Source organism: Oncorhynchus mykiss, chromosome 7, assembly GCF_057628025.1.
Source record: "Oncorhynchus mykiss isolate SJ-2025 chromosome 7, ASM5762802v1, whole genome shotgun sequence".
Taxonomy (NCBI): Eukaryota; Metazoa; Chordata; class Actinopteri; order Salmoniformes; family Salmonidae; genus Oncorhynchus; species Oncorhynchus mykiss.
The window spans coordinates 62,094,167-62,110,717 of record NC_143028.1 but is presented as its reverse complement, the minus strand read 5'-3'; the positions used below and the strand labels follow the sequence as shown (position 1 = coordinate 62,110,717).

The following is a 16,551-nucleotide window of genomic DNA, read 5'->3' as shown; positions in this document are numbered from 1 at the left end:
ATGATTATTTTTAACAATACAAACATCCCCTGCCAAGACCCACCTGCTCACACCCCCATCTCCAGCGCCTGTATCACTCTTCAGCCACATAGCCTCAAACTGCACCATTTTGTTTCTCTACATCGTCCACACATCTTTCAATATTTAAAAAATAAATCATTAGACCATTCCATTGTTTAAATGATGGAGGATTGGTTGATATCCCGTTTTTTAATTGTCATGTCTACTCCCGCTCCTCCCCTCCAGCGTTCGGTGTCACCGGTTTACTAACCACCGGTCCTGGGAACCATCATTACAAGCACCTGGCTTTCATCATTACGCACACCTGTGCTTCATCATTTAGCACACCTGGACTCCATTACCTCCCCTTTATCTGGCACTCCCAGGTGGCATTGTTTCTGTTTTTCATGTCTAGACGCTTCTCCTACGTTGTGTCGTTCATGTTATTTGTTATAGTTAACTTACCACCTGCTTCTTGACTCCCAGTGTCTATGTTACATTAAGTATTTTTCAACAAGGTTGACGAGAAAAGTATGGTGCAACCCATTGGGTATCTCACTGCACCCTCATATGCCATGTCTTGAAATATTCAGACAGACTGATTAAAGTCAATTTACATTGTAATACTTCTGACAGGCAACTTCTCCCATAACTTTTGGATTTCATAGCATTCCTAGGAGACATGGATTATTGCTAGTTTAACACTGAAGACATGATGAGCCTTTGTGCAGTAGAATTTGTGAATCTTACCATTATTTTTTACTGGATTAAGTGTAAATTGTTAACTGTCATTTTGTTAGTTATGTTCCAACATTCCCTCCATCTTGTGCCGATATCAGTTATTTTAAGTCTCGTTTGATTGGATAGGCTCTCTGCAAGGTTTTGTATAATTTACCTATCATATGAATTTCCTTTTCTGACTCAAATAGGATTCATATAAGATTGCTCTGATGTCCAAAATATTTCAATTGGAAATGTCTTGATATGAAACCTTTAAGGTGCATGTATTTTAAAATATCTCCATTGGTCAGTCCCAAATTCTGTCATAGAATTAGATGTATTTCCTATTACCAAGTCATTTATGTTACCAAGTCATTTTATGCCTTTAGTTTCCATATAGACCAATTTGTGACGCGATTCATATGTCGCATGTCACGACGTCACGGGAGAGCTGTTTGAATGTAAAAAACTTTTTTTTTGCACAATGCATGTGAACTTGTGAACTTTCGTGTGCCTTAATATCAAACTTGTATGCCATCTCTAAATACAAATAAAATTGTTAACTTACGAGCCTAGTTAGTTTAGTCACAGAAAAAGTGAGCATCCTTCCCGCTAGCCATGATTGGCTGAGATAATGAGTGGGCTGGACATGCCGAGAGATTGGATTGGTCTGCCATATAGCAGTCTGTCTATTGGAGCTGGATGCGAATGTGAAACGCTCTGAATTTACGAACGGACAATCTGACAGCACAGTTGCAGTCACCAACGCTCTGGATAACATAACAGCCTAACCAGCTCTACTAGGGCGAGTAATGTTCAGTGAGCTGTTCTCTCTCTTAGATGTCTGGAAGTAGCGGGCAAGTTAGTACAGAACACATGGATCAACCATTAAAGAGGTGGGTGGGGCTAAGGCTTAAGAAGGTGTGAACAATGCTGAATGGGTGTAGACAAAGAAGGGAATTCCAATAGGAGTACCAAAAGAGAGTTTAGAAGTTGATCAACCTTCAAAGCATAATTACTTTCCCATTGTTTCCTCAAATGCAATGTATGATATACAGTGCCTTGCGAAAGTATTCGGCCCCCTTGAACTTTGCGACCTTTTGCCACATTTCAGGCTTCAAACATAAAGATATAAAACTGTATTTTGTGAAGAATCAACAACAAGTGGGACACATTCATGAAGTGGAACGACATTTATTGGATATTTCAAACTTTTTTAACAAATCAAAAACTGAAAAATTGGGCGTGCAAAATTATTCAGCCCCCTTAAGTTAATACTTTGTAGCGCCACCTTTTGCTGCGATTACAGCTGTAAGTCGCTTGGGGTATGTCTCTATCAGTTTTGCACATCGAGAGACTGACATTTTTTCCCATTCCTCCTTGCAAAACAGCTTGAGCTCAGTGAGGTTGGATGGAGAGCATTTGTGAACAGCAGTTTTCAGTTCTTTCCACAGATTCTCGATTGGATTCAGGTCTGGACGTTGACTTGGCCATTCTAACACCTGGATATGTTTATTTTTGAACCATTCCATTGTAGATTTTGCTTTATGTTTTGGATCATTGTCTTGTTGGAAGACAAATCTCCGTCCCAGTCTCAGGTCTTTTGCAGACTCCATCAGGTTTTCTTCCAGAATGGTCCTGTATTTGGCTCCATCCATCTTCCCATCAATTTTAACCATCTTCCCTGTCCCTGCTGAAGAAAAGCAGGCCCAAACCATGATGCTGCCACCACCATGTTTGACAGTGGGGATGGTGTGTTCAGCTGTGTTGCTTTTACGCCAAACATAACGTTTTGCATTGTTGCCAAAAAGTTCAATTTTGGTTTCATCTGACCAGAGCACCTTCTTCCACATGTTTGGTGTGTCTCCCAGGTGGCTTGTGGCAAACTTTAAACAACACTTTTTATGGATATCTTTAAGAAATGGCTTTCGTCTTGCCACTCTTCCATAAAGGCCAGATTTGTGCAATATACGACTGATTGTTGTCCTATGGACAGAGTCTTCCACCTCAGCTGTAGATCTCTGCAGTTCATCCAGAGTGATCATGGGCCTCTTGGCTGCATCTCTGATCAGTATTCTCCTTGTATGAGCTGAAAGTTTAGAGGGACGGCCAGGTCTTGGAAGATTTGCAGTGGTCTGATACTCCTTCCATTTCAATATTATCGCTTGCACAGTGCTCCTTGGGATGTTTAAAGCTTGGGAAATCTTTTTGTATCCAAATCCGGCTTTAAACTTCTTCACAACAGTATCTCGGACCTGCCTGGTGTGTTCCTTGTTCTTCATGATGCTCTCTGCGCTTTTGACGGACCTCTGAGACTATCACAGTGCAGGTGCATTCATACAGAGACTTGATTACACACAGGTGGATTGTATTTATCATCATTAGTCATTTAGGTCAACATTGGATCATTCAGAGATCCTCACTGAACTTCTGGAGAGAGTTTGCTGCACTGAAAGTAAAGGGGCTGAATAATTTTGCACGCCCAATTTTTCAGTTTTTGATTTGTTAAAAAAGTTTGAAATATCCAATAAATGTCGTTCCACTTCATGATTGTGTCCCACTTGTTGTTGATTCTTCACAAAAAAATACAGTTTTATATCTTTATGTTTGAAGCCTGAAATGTGGCAAAAGGTCGCAAAGTTCAAGGGGGCCGAATACTTTCGCAAGGCACTGTATTTAGGCTTACCATAACAAGCGGTTCAATATTTATTGACTCAAGACATTCAGCTTAGAATTGTTAATTAATTCTGAAACGGTTCTACAAACAAAATTCCACTTTGACATTATTGGTTATTGTGTGTAGATCAGTGAGTAAAAGGGGTGTGAATACTTTCTGAATGCATTGTGTGAATTTGAGGGTGGTTATGTTTCTCCAGCCCCATCCCTCAGCTTTATAGCAAATCAGTAACAGGACAGATTTTTGGCTGAAAAATAATTAAACAAGTTTAGGATTGTGGCTTTAAAACTATCATGTCAAACTCATGAACTGTCATTCTTTACATTCGTAGCTTTGACTTTAAGATTGGTTGCATTATTCCAGCTGCCCCTTTGCTGAGACTCAAACTTCATGTTGTGACATTACATTGACTATTTGTTATCCTTATGTTTTGTTTTGACGATTTCAGGTGGAGAGATGGACAAAGTTGTATCCACAAGAAAGGTCTTGCAGACCATGAAGGAACCATGAAGATATTCACATCCAATAAAAAGCATTCCATACCTTTTATCTGATTAGAATGGAACTCACCTCATATTCAATAGCATAATCATTATTAGGCATACAGTAATTGGAAAGAACAGGGAAGAGAAAACAACTTTGGTCAGAAATTGCTTGTCGTATTGTAAGCATGGTGGTTAAGACCGTTGCTTAACCAACATACAGTGCATTCGGAAAGTATTCAGACCCTTTGACTTTTTCCACATTTTGTTGCTTTACAGCTTTATTCTGAAATTGATTAAATCGTTTTTTGCCCTCATCAATCTGCACACAATACCCCAGATGGCACCAACAGAAAACTATGCAATTATTTGTTTTTTTATGTATTATTTCTTACATTGTTAGCCCAGAAAATCTCAAGTGTTATTACATAAACCTGAGAAGAACTATTGGATATAAAAGCGATGTCAACTTATAATCATTACGACCAGGAATACGTCTTTCCCAAAGCGGATCCTTTGTTCGGACATGCAATCTTATCCCAGAGGCCGACCCAAAACAACGGGGTCGCCGTGGGGGAGGCAGACGGAGCGGCCTAATGGTCAGACTCAGAAGGCGAGCACACCATCCACCACTTCCGAGCATACTACTCGCAAATGTCCAATATCTAGATAACAAGGTGGACGAAATTTGGGCACGAGTTGCCTTCCAGAGAGACATCAGAGATTGTAATATTCTCTGTTTCACAGAAACATGGCTCACTCGGGATATGTTGTCAGAGTCAGTATAGCCACCTGGTTTCTTCACGCATCGCTCTGACAGAAACAAACATCTCTCTGGTAAGAAGAAGGGTGGGGGTGTATGCCTTATGATTAACGATTCATGGTGTAATCACAACAACATACAGGAACTCAAGTCCTTTTGTTCACCCAACCTAGAATTCCTTACTATCAAATGCCTACCGCATTATCTTCGAAGAGAATTCTCTTCGGTTATAGTCACAGCCGTGTATATCCCCCCAAGCAGATCCCTTGTCGACCCTGAAAGAACTTCACTGGACTCTATGTAAACTGGAAACCATACATCCTTAGGCTGCATTATTGTAGCTGGAGATTTTAACAAAGCTAACCTAAGAACAATAATTCCCAAATTATATCAGCATATCGAATGCGCAACAAGAGCTGGTAGCTTTCTGGATCATTGCTCCTCGAACCTCTGTGATGAATACAAAGCCCTGCCCCCCTAGCCTTCGGCAAATCTGACAATGACAGTTTGTTGCTCCCACAAACAGTACAGCTATTCCCGAGTCAATCAAACAAGCAAAGCATCAGAATAGAGACAAAGTAAAGTCGCAATTCAACGGCTCAAACATGAGGTGTGTGTATCAGGGTGTACAGTCAATCACGGATTACAAAAAGAAAACCATCGACGTCTTGCTCCCAGACAAATTAAACAACTTCTTTGCTCGCTTTGAGGACAATACAGTGCCACTGACACGGCCCACTACCAAAGCCTGTGGGCTCTCCTTCTCCGTGGCCAACGTGAGCAAAACATTTAAACGTGTTTACCCTCGCAAGGCTGCCGGCCCAGATGGCATCCCTAGACGCGTCCTCAGAGCATGCGCAGACCAGCTGGCTGGTGTGTTTACGGACACATTCAGCCAATCTCTATCCCAGTCTGTTGTCCTCACATGCTTTAAGATGGCCACCATTGTTCCTGTTCCCAAGAAAGCTAAGGTAACTGAACTAAACTAAACTAGTGCCCCATTGCACTCACTTCTGTCATCATGAAGTGCTTTGAGAGACTAGTCAAGGACCATATCCTGTCCACCCTACCTGAAACCCTAGACCCACAGCAATTTGCTTACATTTAAGAATGATGGAGGCCACTGTGTTCTTGGGGACCTTCAATGCTGCAGAAATGCTTTGGTACCCTTACCCATATCTGTGCCTTGACACAATCAAGGCAAGTCTTGGAGCTCATGGCTTGGTTTTTACTCTGACATGCACTGCCAACTGTGGGACCTTATATAGACAGGTGTGTGCCTTTACAAAATGTATCACAGGTAAATTTACCACAGGTGGACTCGAATCAAGTTGTAAAACATCTCAAGCATGATCAATGGAAAGAGGATGCCCCTGAGATTAATTTTGAGTCTCGTATTAAAGGGTCTGAATACTTATGTAAATAAGTATTATTAGGATTTTTTTTACATTTTCAAACATTTATAGAAATCTGTTTTCACTTTGTCATTATGGGGTATTGTGTGTAGATTGATGAGGAAAAAATATCGAATACATTTCAGAATAAGGCTGTAACGTAAGAAAATGTGAAAAAGTCAAGGGGTCTGAATACTTTCCGAATGCTCTGTATACGGGGTGAAGATAAGTTCAGACCAGATCAACAGTTTGCCAGCATGGATCTCTGAAGGAAAGACATCAGCAGCAGAGGGCAACAGTGGGTGGAATCACAACAGTGGAAGGTGCATACCCAAAGGGTAACAGTGAGTGGTAGACTCCAGTGCATACTCCAGTATCAAAATCGTGAACGTGTGTTGAATGACTTTGTTATGGAAGAGCATGGCGCCATATTCTTGCATAATTCCACTCTGAATGGATACCTTAGTCCGCCTGTGAATCTGCAGCCATGAAATAGGGATGAATACATACACTAGTACATACAAAAGTATGTGGACACCCCTTTAAATTCATGGATTCTGCTATAAAATCGAGCTTACAGTCATGCAATCTCCATAGACAAACATTGGCAATAGATTGGACTTATTGAAGAGCTTAGTGACTTTAAATGGGGCACTGTCATAGGATGCCACTATTCCAACAAGTCAGTAGGTCAAATTTCTGCCCTGCTAGAGCTACCCCGGTCAGCTGTTATTGTGAAGTGTAAACATCTAGGCGCAACAACGGCTTAGCCAAAGTGGTAGACCACACAAGCGCACAGAACGGGACCACCGAGTGTTGAAGTAAGTTGCGCATGAAAATTGTCTGTCCTCGTTTGCAACATTCACTACCGAGTTCCAAATTGCCTCTGGAAGCAACGCCAGCACAATAACTGTTTGACGGGAGCTTCATGAAATGGGTTTGCATGACCAAGCAGCTGCACACAAGATCACCATGTGCAATGCCAAGCGTTGGCTGGAGTGGTGTAAAGCTCGCCGCCATTGGACTTTGGAACAGTGGAAATGCATTCTCTGGCAGTCCAACGGATGCATCTGGGTTTGGCAGATACTAGGAGAACGCTACCTGCCCGAATGCATAGTGCCAAATGTAAAGTTTGGTGGAGGAGGAATAATAGTCTGGAGCTGTTTTTCATAGTTCGGCCTAGGCCCTTTAGTTCCAGTGAAGGGAATTCTTAACGCTACAACATACAATGTCATTCTAGATGATTTTGTGCTTCCAACTTTGTGGCAACATTTTGGGAGAAGGCCCTTTCATGTTTCAGCTTGACAATGCCCCCCGTGCACAAAGTGATGTCAATAGAGGAATGGTTTTTCAAGATCGGTGTTGAAGAACTTGACTGGCCTGCACAGAGCCTTGACCTCAACCCCATCAAACACCTTTGGGATGAATTGGAATACCGACTGCGAGCCAGGCCTAATCGTCCAACATCAATGCCCAACCTCACTAATGCTCTTGTGGTTGAATGGGAGCTAGTCCCCGCAATAATGTTCCAACATCTAGTGGAAAGCCTTCCCAGAAGAGTGGAGACTGTCTTAGCAGCATAGGGGGCACCGACTCCATATTAATACCCATGATTTTGGAATGAGAGGTTCAACAAGCAGGTGTCCACATACGTTTGGACATGTAGTGTAAGTGAAAGACTTTTGTAACAGTGTTTCTTTAATTTGCATTGGAATATTTGCATTAGTGAAATGTTGGAGAGATTCAGATGTTGACTCACATGTATTGTTACATTGACAAGTCCCTCACATCTGTTAGAATGGCATTGATGCTGTAAAAGGGCTTGATTTGAAATAAGCTGCAGTGACAGTGTTTTCCAGTAGCAATGCGCGGATGTTTCATGATCATTTTCAGCTTTAAGATCTACTGATTGGAAGTAGTGTATAGTTGTAGCTGATAAGATGTATACTACATACTAGAATTTGTGAATTTGTGCTAATGAGATGTTATGATATTTGATGTGGATTGGAAATCAGTTGTCAAATGAAAATAATAACAGCAAAAAAGTAGTAGATTCATGCATGGATTTATTTATCTAGTACTATAATTTTTTGTTATTTATAAAATATATACAGGAAATGATGACAACAAAATAATTGCTAGCCTCACAATAACATAAAAATACAATCTCAAGACAAAAATGAGAGCTGTTCTGCAAGTCTGAGTTTCATCCATTTGTTACCACCTATGAGAGGCAAATCATCTGTTTGTTTTGGATGAGTATAAAATGTATGTCAAGTATATTTTCAACTACATTGAGTGACACAGTATGTGAGTGTATAGATTTGCCTTGTGAACTGGGTTGACTAGATTTTGTCTTATTGTGGAGCTCGGATTTCATCATTGTCAATTATAGCCCTCCAAGTCTGTCGACTCGGGTGAGATCATAGAGAACAAGAGATGGGTTCAGATGAATGTCAATACACTGCCCTGTTTTTGTCACTTCTGTGTTATCTGGAGTGACAGAGTCCAATCATTACAGCTCAAAACAGTATAATGTCCATTTGGTGAAAGTAGTGTGTCTTCAAAAGCAGTCCATGTAGAGCATCAGACAAGGGTAGAAATCAGAGGGTGGGAAGTGCAGGATGAGGGAAAGTCTATGCAGGGCCCACAGAAGACACTTCTGTCTTGCTTGTTGACACAGAAGTTTCATCTTCTTCTGCTTTCATCCCTACAGTGGCCAGCATGCATCCACGGAACTGGGAGGGAAAATAATGAAAAGCACTGAGCATGACACATTAAGCAAACAATATATTACGTTGCTGCTAGATCAAACTCAGAGTAAGTAAAAAAGGTCAAAAACGTAAAATGTTCCCAACCTGTTTGTTCATCATCACATAGATAATGGGGTTGAACAAGGCTGAGCTCTTGGAGAAGAAGGCAGGTATAGCCATGGACTGGGCACTGAAGGCAATTCCTTTGTTGAAGAAGATGTAGGCAGCAAGGCTGGCATAGGGGGTCCAGGCGATCATGAAACCACAAACCATCAGGATGCACATACGTGTCACTTCCTTCTCAGCTTTCTGGGTAGATGCTGAGTCCTGCTGGGAAGCTGCAGCCTGAAAATGAAGATAATCAAGACATCAGAGTGGAGAACTATCCTTTTGTACTATGTACACTATGTGGAACAGCTTGATAAATGTTGTTTGTGTAATAAGTCACTTACCGCCTTGACTGTCAGGACAAGACTTCCATAAGTGAAGGCGATCAAACAGACTGGGATGATGAAGTGGCAGGTAAACATGTAGATCACATATGATTCATTGTTGAAGCCTTCGGCCAAGGTGTAGTAGTCAGGTCCACATGAGCATTGCATGCCCTCTGGGATGTACCTAAGAGAAATAGAAATGCACAAAATTATCATTGTGTGTGAGTGAGTAGGATTGGTGGTGGATGGAGCATGACTTGAATAGCATGTAAATAACATTTGATGTCACTTCAGAATTCCTACACTGGTTACAGCTTACCTGGACCAGCCAAGCAGTGGGGGAGCAGCACAAGCCATAGCAGCTATCCAGGTGAATGCCACACCAGCACCAGCATGGGTGGAAGTGAACGTGAAGCTGCCCATGGGCTTGCAGACCACAATGTATCTCTCGACAGCCAGCACTACCAGAGACCACAGGGCAACCTCACCTGGAGAATGAAACCACAATCCAAAGTCAGTTACTTCAGTTCTAAATGGATTTAAATAACTTTTGGGACAGTCCTTTTAGTTCCAAATTTATTAACAATTACTTTGGATACAGTTTATCATTAATTTAAATTTGTTTAATCTAAAGCAGATTCTATAGGTTCTGTATTTTTAAAGATTTCTTACCTCCAAGTGTAGCCATGAAGCCCTCAATAGCACAGCCCAATGGTCCCCAGATGAAGTAACCATTGACAGCAGATGTGATGGTGATGGTGAATCCAAAGAGGACCATTATCATTCCAGCTGCAGCCAAGTTGACCAGGATGAAGTTAAGGGGTTGCCGAAGCTTCTTGTTTGTGGCTGTGACATACAGGGTCAGACCGTTGATTGGGAATCCAAAGCAGATCAGGAAGAACGTATAGACAGCAAGACAATAGTATTGCCATGGAGGCGCCAAGTAGTACTGTTGGTATAGAAAAGGACTCCTTACAAGCCCAGTCCGGTTGGACATGGGAATGTAGAAGTTGCTTCCTTCTGTGCCGTTCTGCATCTTTACTCAGTGGATGTCCAATGAATGCAAGAGAAAGGCAAGATGAGATCTGATCTGGTTGTGAACCTTTTGCCTATGCTAGGGTGTCCTGGCAGGGAGTTTTATACCCTTTTGGGGCCCTATGTCATTGGCTAAAATTGGCTGAATTAGCTTAGGCGGGGTTGTTACGAACTAATTCGTTAATTGATCTTAACCTCAGATATTAGGGAAGGGATTATAACACGTAATCACTGTGGATTTTGTCTAACTCATCAGGGAATAAAGATTATCACACTGACCTTGTTTAAACATTTGTTTTTAATGTAAAACATGTTTTATTATTGTTTGTTTTTTATTACTATACCTCTGTAGGATAATGCAACTAAGTATGGATGGGTAGTCTATAGCTTCTGCTTGCACCCAGTTACTGTGTAAGCGGACACGTAGGACACGTATGTTTGAACAGTGTACAAATGACTAAAACCAGACGTTGAGTATGTAGTAAAAATATTGTTCTTTTGATCATATCATCTTTGAGAACTAGCAATCGCCAAAATAAAAACTAGACAGTCAGAGAGACATGAAAATTCCCAAAACAATGAATTTATCAGTTTTGATTTTGTTGTTATGTTTGAGCAAAAGAACACAGGATTAGCCATGGCAAAATGCATATAAATGCAGGAAATTAGCTTTAAAATGGCAACATTTTCTCTCAGCTCCATCTAGAAATTACAGGAAATTGGCTTGCATTTTCAAAAATGTTTCTACTACGCCAAGATGTAGGCCTAATAAATATTAGAAAAAATCCAGCTGTGCCAAGGGACTGACAGTGCCTATTGCCACGCCCCTTGCTACACCCCATGGCACGCCTACCACCTAAGCCCTTTTTTCCAGAAAAAGAGAGACATTTATGAGCATCTGGCGACCCCATTGTCTTAGGTTAGATAGCACAACAACTGTCTGCAATGATCTGGCTGAAATGGCTCCTGGCAACTGTCAGAAGCAGTGTATGTGATCAGAGTTGAGCTGTTGGAAATCCCACTCAAGGCTCACGGAGCAGTGCTTGTGCACAGCTCCAGCGCTCCTGGTTCTTTTCAACCGTTACGCTAAAAACCACTGTTCGCTCAACGGGAAAAAAACTGCCACTCAGAATTCGATCCATTAATTAAAATCAACAAAATCACACCCATCTATTTTTGTGTCTAACTGGACCCACCATTAGGTTTTGAAGTATTGAAACCATATGATTTGAATGGCAATGGCTATAGCCTACAAATAAATAAATTGTGAAGCATTTGTGAGTGCAACACACTAGGATGGCAGGTACATGAACTACCCATCATTTAAACAACATTGTGTTGTACTAAATCATTATAGTTTCTAAATTGCACATATAGGCTGTGACATACTTAGATTTAAACATGAAACAAAAAATGCCTTTTTAGGCTCAGTTGCCAGTGCCTTTTAATTCACTACTAGACACACAAGTTTGGACAAAGTCTGTGGCTTCAGGCTCATACGATGGTGCCTGGAGATGAGGCAAGCAGCGGAGAATTCCCTTTCTGCACTTGCAGAGCCACTGAGGATGCAAAACACCCTTTGGGCCACTCTTGCCAGGCTGGTCATGGATGCGGAGTGGTTTTTAAAAGATTTGGCAAAATAACCCAATCAAAACCAAAAACTCCTTGAAAGAGGTAATTTGTCAGGCCTATTGGTCCAAAATCAATGATAACCTATTGTATAGAAAATCGAATGAAAAGAAACGAAACTTTAAAGAGATCTTTTCTAATTACTTTGCTAAAATGACACACTTAGCAAGCTAACCACCTCCTTCCTTTCTAAATGTATTTTCAGATTTCACAATTATTCCTTAGTTGTGGACATTGCAAAGGATGCAATTTTGAATCCAGTGAAAGAAAGAAATCAACTGCCAAAGGTTGAAAGTTTGAATCCAACAATAGCAAGTTGTTTTTGAGATTTTTGTTTTAAGCCTATCCCAAAACTTAACCCATACCTTAACCATTCGCAGTTAATGCCTAACCTTAAGAGTTTGAGTTAATGGCTAAACCTTAAACATTTGGAGTTAATGCCTAAACCTAACCTTACGGCTAGGCATTAACTCAGAATGGTTAAGGTTATGGTTAAGGTTAGGGTTAAGGTTGCAAACTTTGGAATCCGTGGCAGATGCTTACAAAAGTTGTTTCAAAGTTGTTGCAAACATTAAAATTAGAAGTGTTAACATTACTTTTAGGCATTAACTCCGAATTTGTAAGGTTTAGCCATTAACTCTGAAATGTTAAGGTTATCATCCAGAAGGCGAGGTCAGTACAGGTGCATCAAAGCTGGGATCGAGAGACTGAAAAACAGCTTCGATCTCAAGGCCATCAGACTGTTAAACAGCCATCACTAACACAGAGAGGCTGCTGACAACATACAGACTCAAATCTCTGTCCACTTTAATAAATGTACTTAAAAGGTATCACTAGTCACTTTAAATAACGGCACTTTAATAATGTTTACAAATCCTACATTACTCCTCTCATATGTATATATTTTTTTTTTATCTTCCTTTATTTAACTAGGAAAGTCAGTTAAGAACACATTCTTATTTTCAATGACGGCCTAGGAACAGTGGGTTAACTGCCTTGTTCATGGGCAAAACTACTGCTTTTAACCTTTCAGTTACAAGTCCAACGCTCTAACCACTAAGCTACCTGCCACCCCAATATAATTCTCTATACCATCTACTGTATCTTGCCTATGCTGCATGGCCATCGCACATCCATATATTTATATGTACATATTCTTATTCATCCTTTACATTTGTGTGTATAAGGTAGTTGGGGAATTTGTTAGATTACTTGTTAGATATTACTGCATTGTTGGAACTAGAAGCACAAGCATTTTGCATTGACATTTTTATTTTATTTTAACCAGGTAGGCCAGTTGAGAACAAGTTCTCATTTACAATTGCGACCTGGCCAAGATAAAGCAAAGCAGTTCGACACACAACGACACAGAGTTACACATGGAGTAAAACAAACATACAGTCAATAATACAGTAGAAACAAGTCTATATACGATGGGAGCAAATGAGGTGAGATAAGGGAGGTAAAGGCAAAAAAAAGGCCATGGTGGCAAAGTAAATACAATATAGCAAGTAAAACACTGGAATGGTGAATTTCTGCTAACCATGCTAACCATTTCTGTTCCCAACATCTGCTAACCATGAGTATGTGACCAATAACATTTGATTTGATTTGATACAGGCTATTTGATTTGGGTGTGTCGTTTTAGGCGAAGATTGAAAAAAGGGGTGGATCCTTAAGAGGTTTTTAAGCATATACCTCTGATTCCAAAGATTGCAAGTTCAAGTCCAGCGATAGAATGCTTTTTTGGCTTTTAAAAAAAAACCTATCCCAAACCTTCACTCTTACCTTAACCATTCGTAGTTAATGCTTAACCTTAATATTTTGGAGATAATGTGTAAACTTAACCATAACCTAAAAAATTCAGAGGTAATGCCTAAACTTAACCTTAAATAATTCCACATTTGACATTTGCAACTAATTCTGACTCGAGACTGCGAGCTAATTGACAAGTGCATGCTGGGCTAAGCATGCCCTGAGCTCCTGAAGTGAAGTGAGCTCTCTCTACTGGAGATGTACTGGAGCGAAATTGGAGAGGGCGAGAATGCCGGTGCTGCAACCTTTGGGAAAGTCGCTCTGCGCTCCAGTCAAATTGGGTACGCCTCTCACTCCAGCTCTGCTCACATGCTGGTGACCCTTGATCCCGTCCGGAACATGATGTCAGGTCTAGAGTGTTTTAAGCTCCAGAGGCCCTATGCAAAATGTGATGGTCACTTTCAGTAGCATTACTCACTACTGAATGTTTTTGGACTTTGTAGAAACAGTCATGGAAACATTGAGAGAGATTTCGCTGCACATGGATACTACACTGGATTTTGGCGTCACAACAGGAGTTAAGTTTATTCCGGGTCGATACTGAACAATATATATAGTCTCTGGGGCCTCGCAGATCATCTGAAAATTATGATCATTTTTTCCCAACACACGTACGGTGTGCCACAAGTGCATGAAGCTAAAGGTAGGCTATAGTATGCAATATCTAGTGCTTCTGTGATTCTTGGAGAATATAGGCTTGTAAATAACTAATAATACAACTGTGAATTTGTTTTATTCGTAATCAAACGTATAACTACAAAATGTGGTTAAAATGATGATGATGATCTCATGGACTGTGAGTACTCACACTCATAGCCCAACATTTCTCCAGCCCCAGCCCTCATTTGTACAGCAAATCGGTGCAGGACATCATTTTGGCTGAAAAAGCACTGAACTAATTCAGGATTGTGGCATTAAAGAAATCGTCTCAAACTCATGAACTGTCACTCTTTACATCCATAGCAATGACTTTAAGGTTGCATTTCTCCAGCTGCCATTTTGCTGAAACTCAAACTTCATGTTGTGACTTTAAATTGACTATTTGTTATCCTTATTTTTTGTTTAGACTATTTCAGGTGGAGAGATGGACAAAGTTGGATCCACAAGAAAGGTTTTGCAGACCATGAAGGAACCATATATTCCTTTTATCTGATAAGAATGGAACTCTCCTGATATTCTATAGCATACTCATTATTAGGCATGTTATTCTTTTACACCCTATTTGTTATGTTCTAAAGAGCTGTTCCACTTTTAAGATAAACATATGTGTTTAAGGCTGATGACACAATGAACACTAAGTCAATACCAAAGTGTGTTTCTCTTATTTGTGTTGCTACATAAGCCCTTCCATTACTCATAAAACACCACTGCTACCTTACTAGCTACTCTCTGGTCAGAAAACTGTTTTAACAGTAAATCTGATTTAACAGAAACACACGGACATTTACATGAGGCCAATATTTGATTGTTGTACTTTACACCATTTGTTCACTAAGTCTGCTTGTGACAATAAAAAGATTAGGAGCAATGGAGTATGTTTTTGTTTTGGTCACTTTAAGGTCAAACTAGGTGAACTATCTCCTTAAGCTGTTCATAAGTCACCATAAGTCACCATAAGTCACCATAAGTCACCATATACTTCAAGGTGTAGGCCTTTATTTCATTACTTGAAATGGCTAATGAGTGTCTGAAAATCTCAGAGGCTAATGAGTGTACAGTATATGCTGTGATTTCTTACATTACTTAAGTTATTTCTAACAGGTTGTCCATGCAGAAATAAACATTGTGAACTCAATTGATGAGGTTAAGCTTGCCTTGTGTAATCACATGGGATATTTTTACATATGCTCTGCAAGCCTATGTGTCTAGATTACACTAATCTTGCATAAATAGTGGAACAGGATAGGGATAATACTATGCCACTAAAGAACTATAGCCTTTATTATGGAGTGGCACACTAGAACTACGGCAAGGTAGTAATAGAATGGTATTTAAAGTGATAGTTCAGCTCCATGAGTTATAGTGTGATAAATGTGTAGATATCTATAACCAAGGTAGTGGGAATGTAGAGGGGCAATTCACTGCATTTTAACCTCAAATCCATCAGACCTGGGTTCAAATACTATTTACTGTATTTGAATTAGTATCAAATAGTTTTCGAAAAAAGTATTTGACAAAGTTTCTTTGAAAATACAAATAGTTTAGTATTGGAATGTATTTGAAAATATTTTAAATAATTGCTTAAGCAACATTAGCAAGTTCAAAATGAGTTCAGACAGGATCAACAGTGGGTCAACATGGATCTCCGAAGGAAAGACATCAGCAACAGTGGGTGGAATTGAAATCATGAAGCGTGAGTTGATTAGTCCCATGTGGCTCTGTTAGTAGAGCATGGTGCTTGCCATGCCAGGCTGTGGTTATGATCCCCCATGGGGGAATAGTAGGAAAATGTATGCACTCACTACTGTAAGATGCTCTGGATAGAAGTGTTTTCTGAATGCCAGGATATGTACACTGAGTATAAAGAACACCTACTCTTTCCATGACATAGACTGAGAATATTAGGAAGATTCCTATGTTTGGTACACAAAGTGTATATTGACTAGATACTCTAAGGGACGCTCTAACAATGACAATACATGTATTTTAAAAAGGAAGGCAGTTGGGAGGCAAAATCAGATGGGATCATTCTAAACAATGAGAAAGCAGATATGCATGTGAACTAGTTAACGCAGCCACAAAGTCAGAATTGGCTAGCCTATATTAGGAATGTGTAGAATATGCAGCATTAGTGCTAATCATCTGGACTAGAAATCAGTAAACAAATGTAAATGACCAACAAAAAGTAA

At 40.2% G+C, this 16,551-nt stretch overlaps 1 protein-coding gene across 1 annotated transcript; it reads right to left on the bottom strand.

The window, feature by feature from the left end:
* Nucleotides 1–8,085: 8,085 nt before the first annotated feature.
* Nucleotides 8,086–10,336, bottom strand: LOC100135985 (RH2 opsin). The gene is given in 5 exon segments (NM_001124323.2): nt 8,086–8,774; nt 8,895–9,134; nt 9,242–9,407; nt 9,543–9,711; nt 9,896–10,336. Coding segments are annotated over 5 exon segments (1,041 nt in total). The 5' UTR covers nt 10,260–10,336; the 3' UTR covers nt 8,086–8,672.
* Between the last annotated feature and the right edge of the window lie 6,215 nt (nt 10,337–16,551).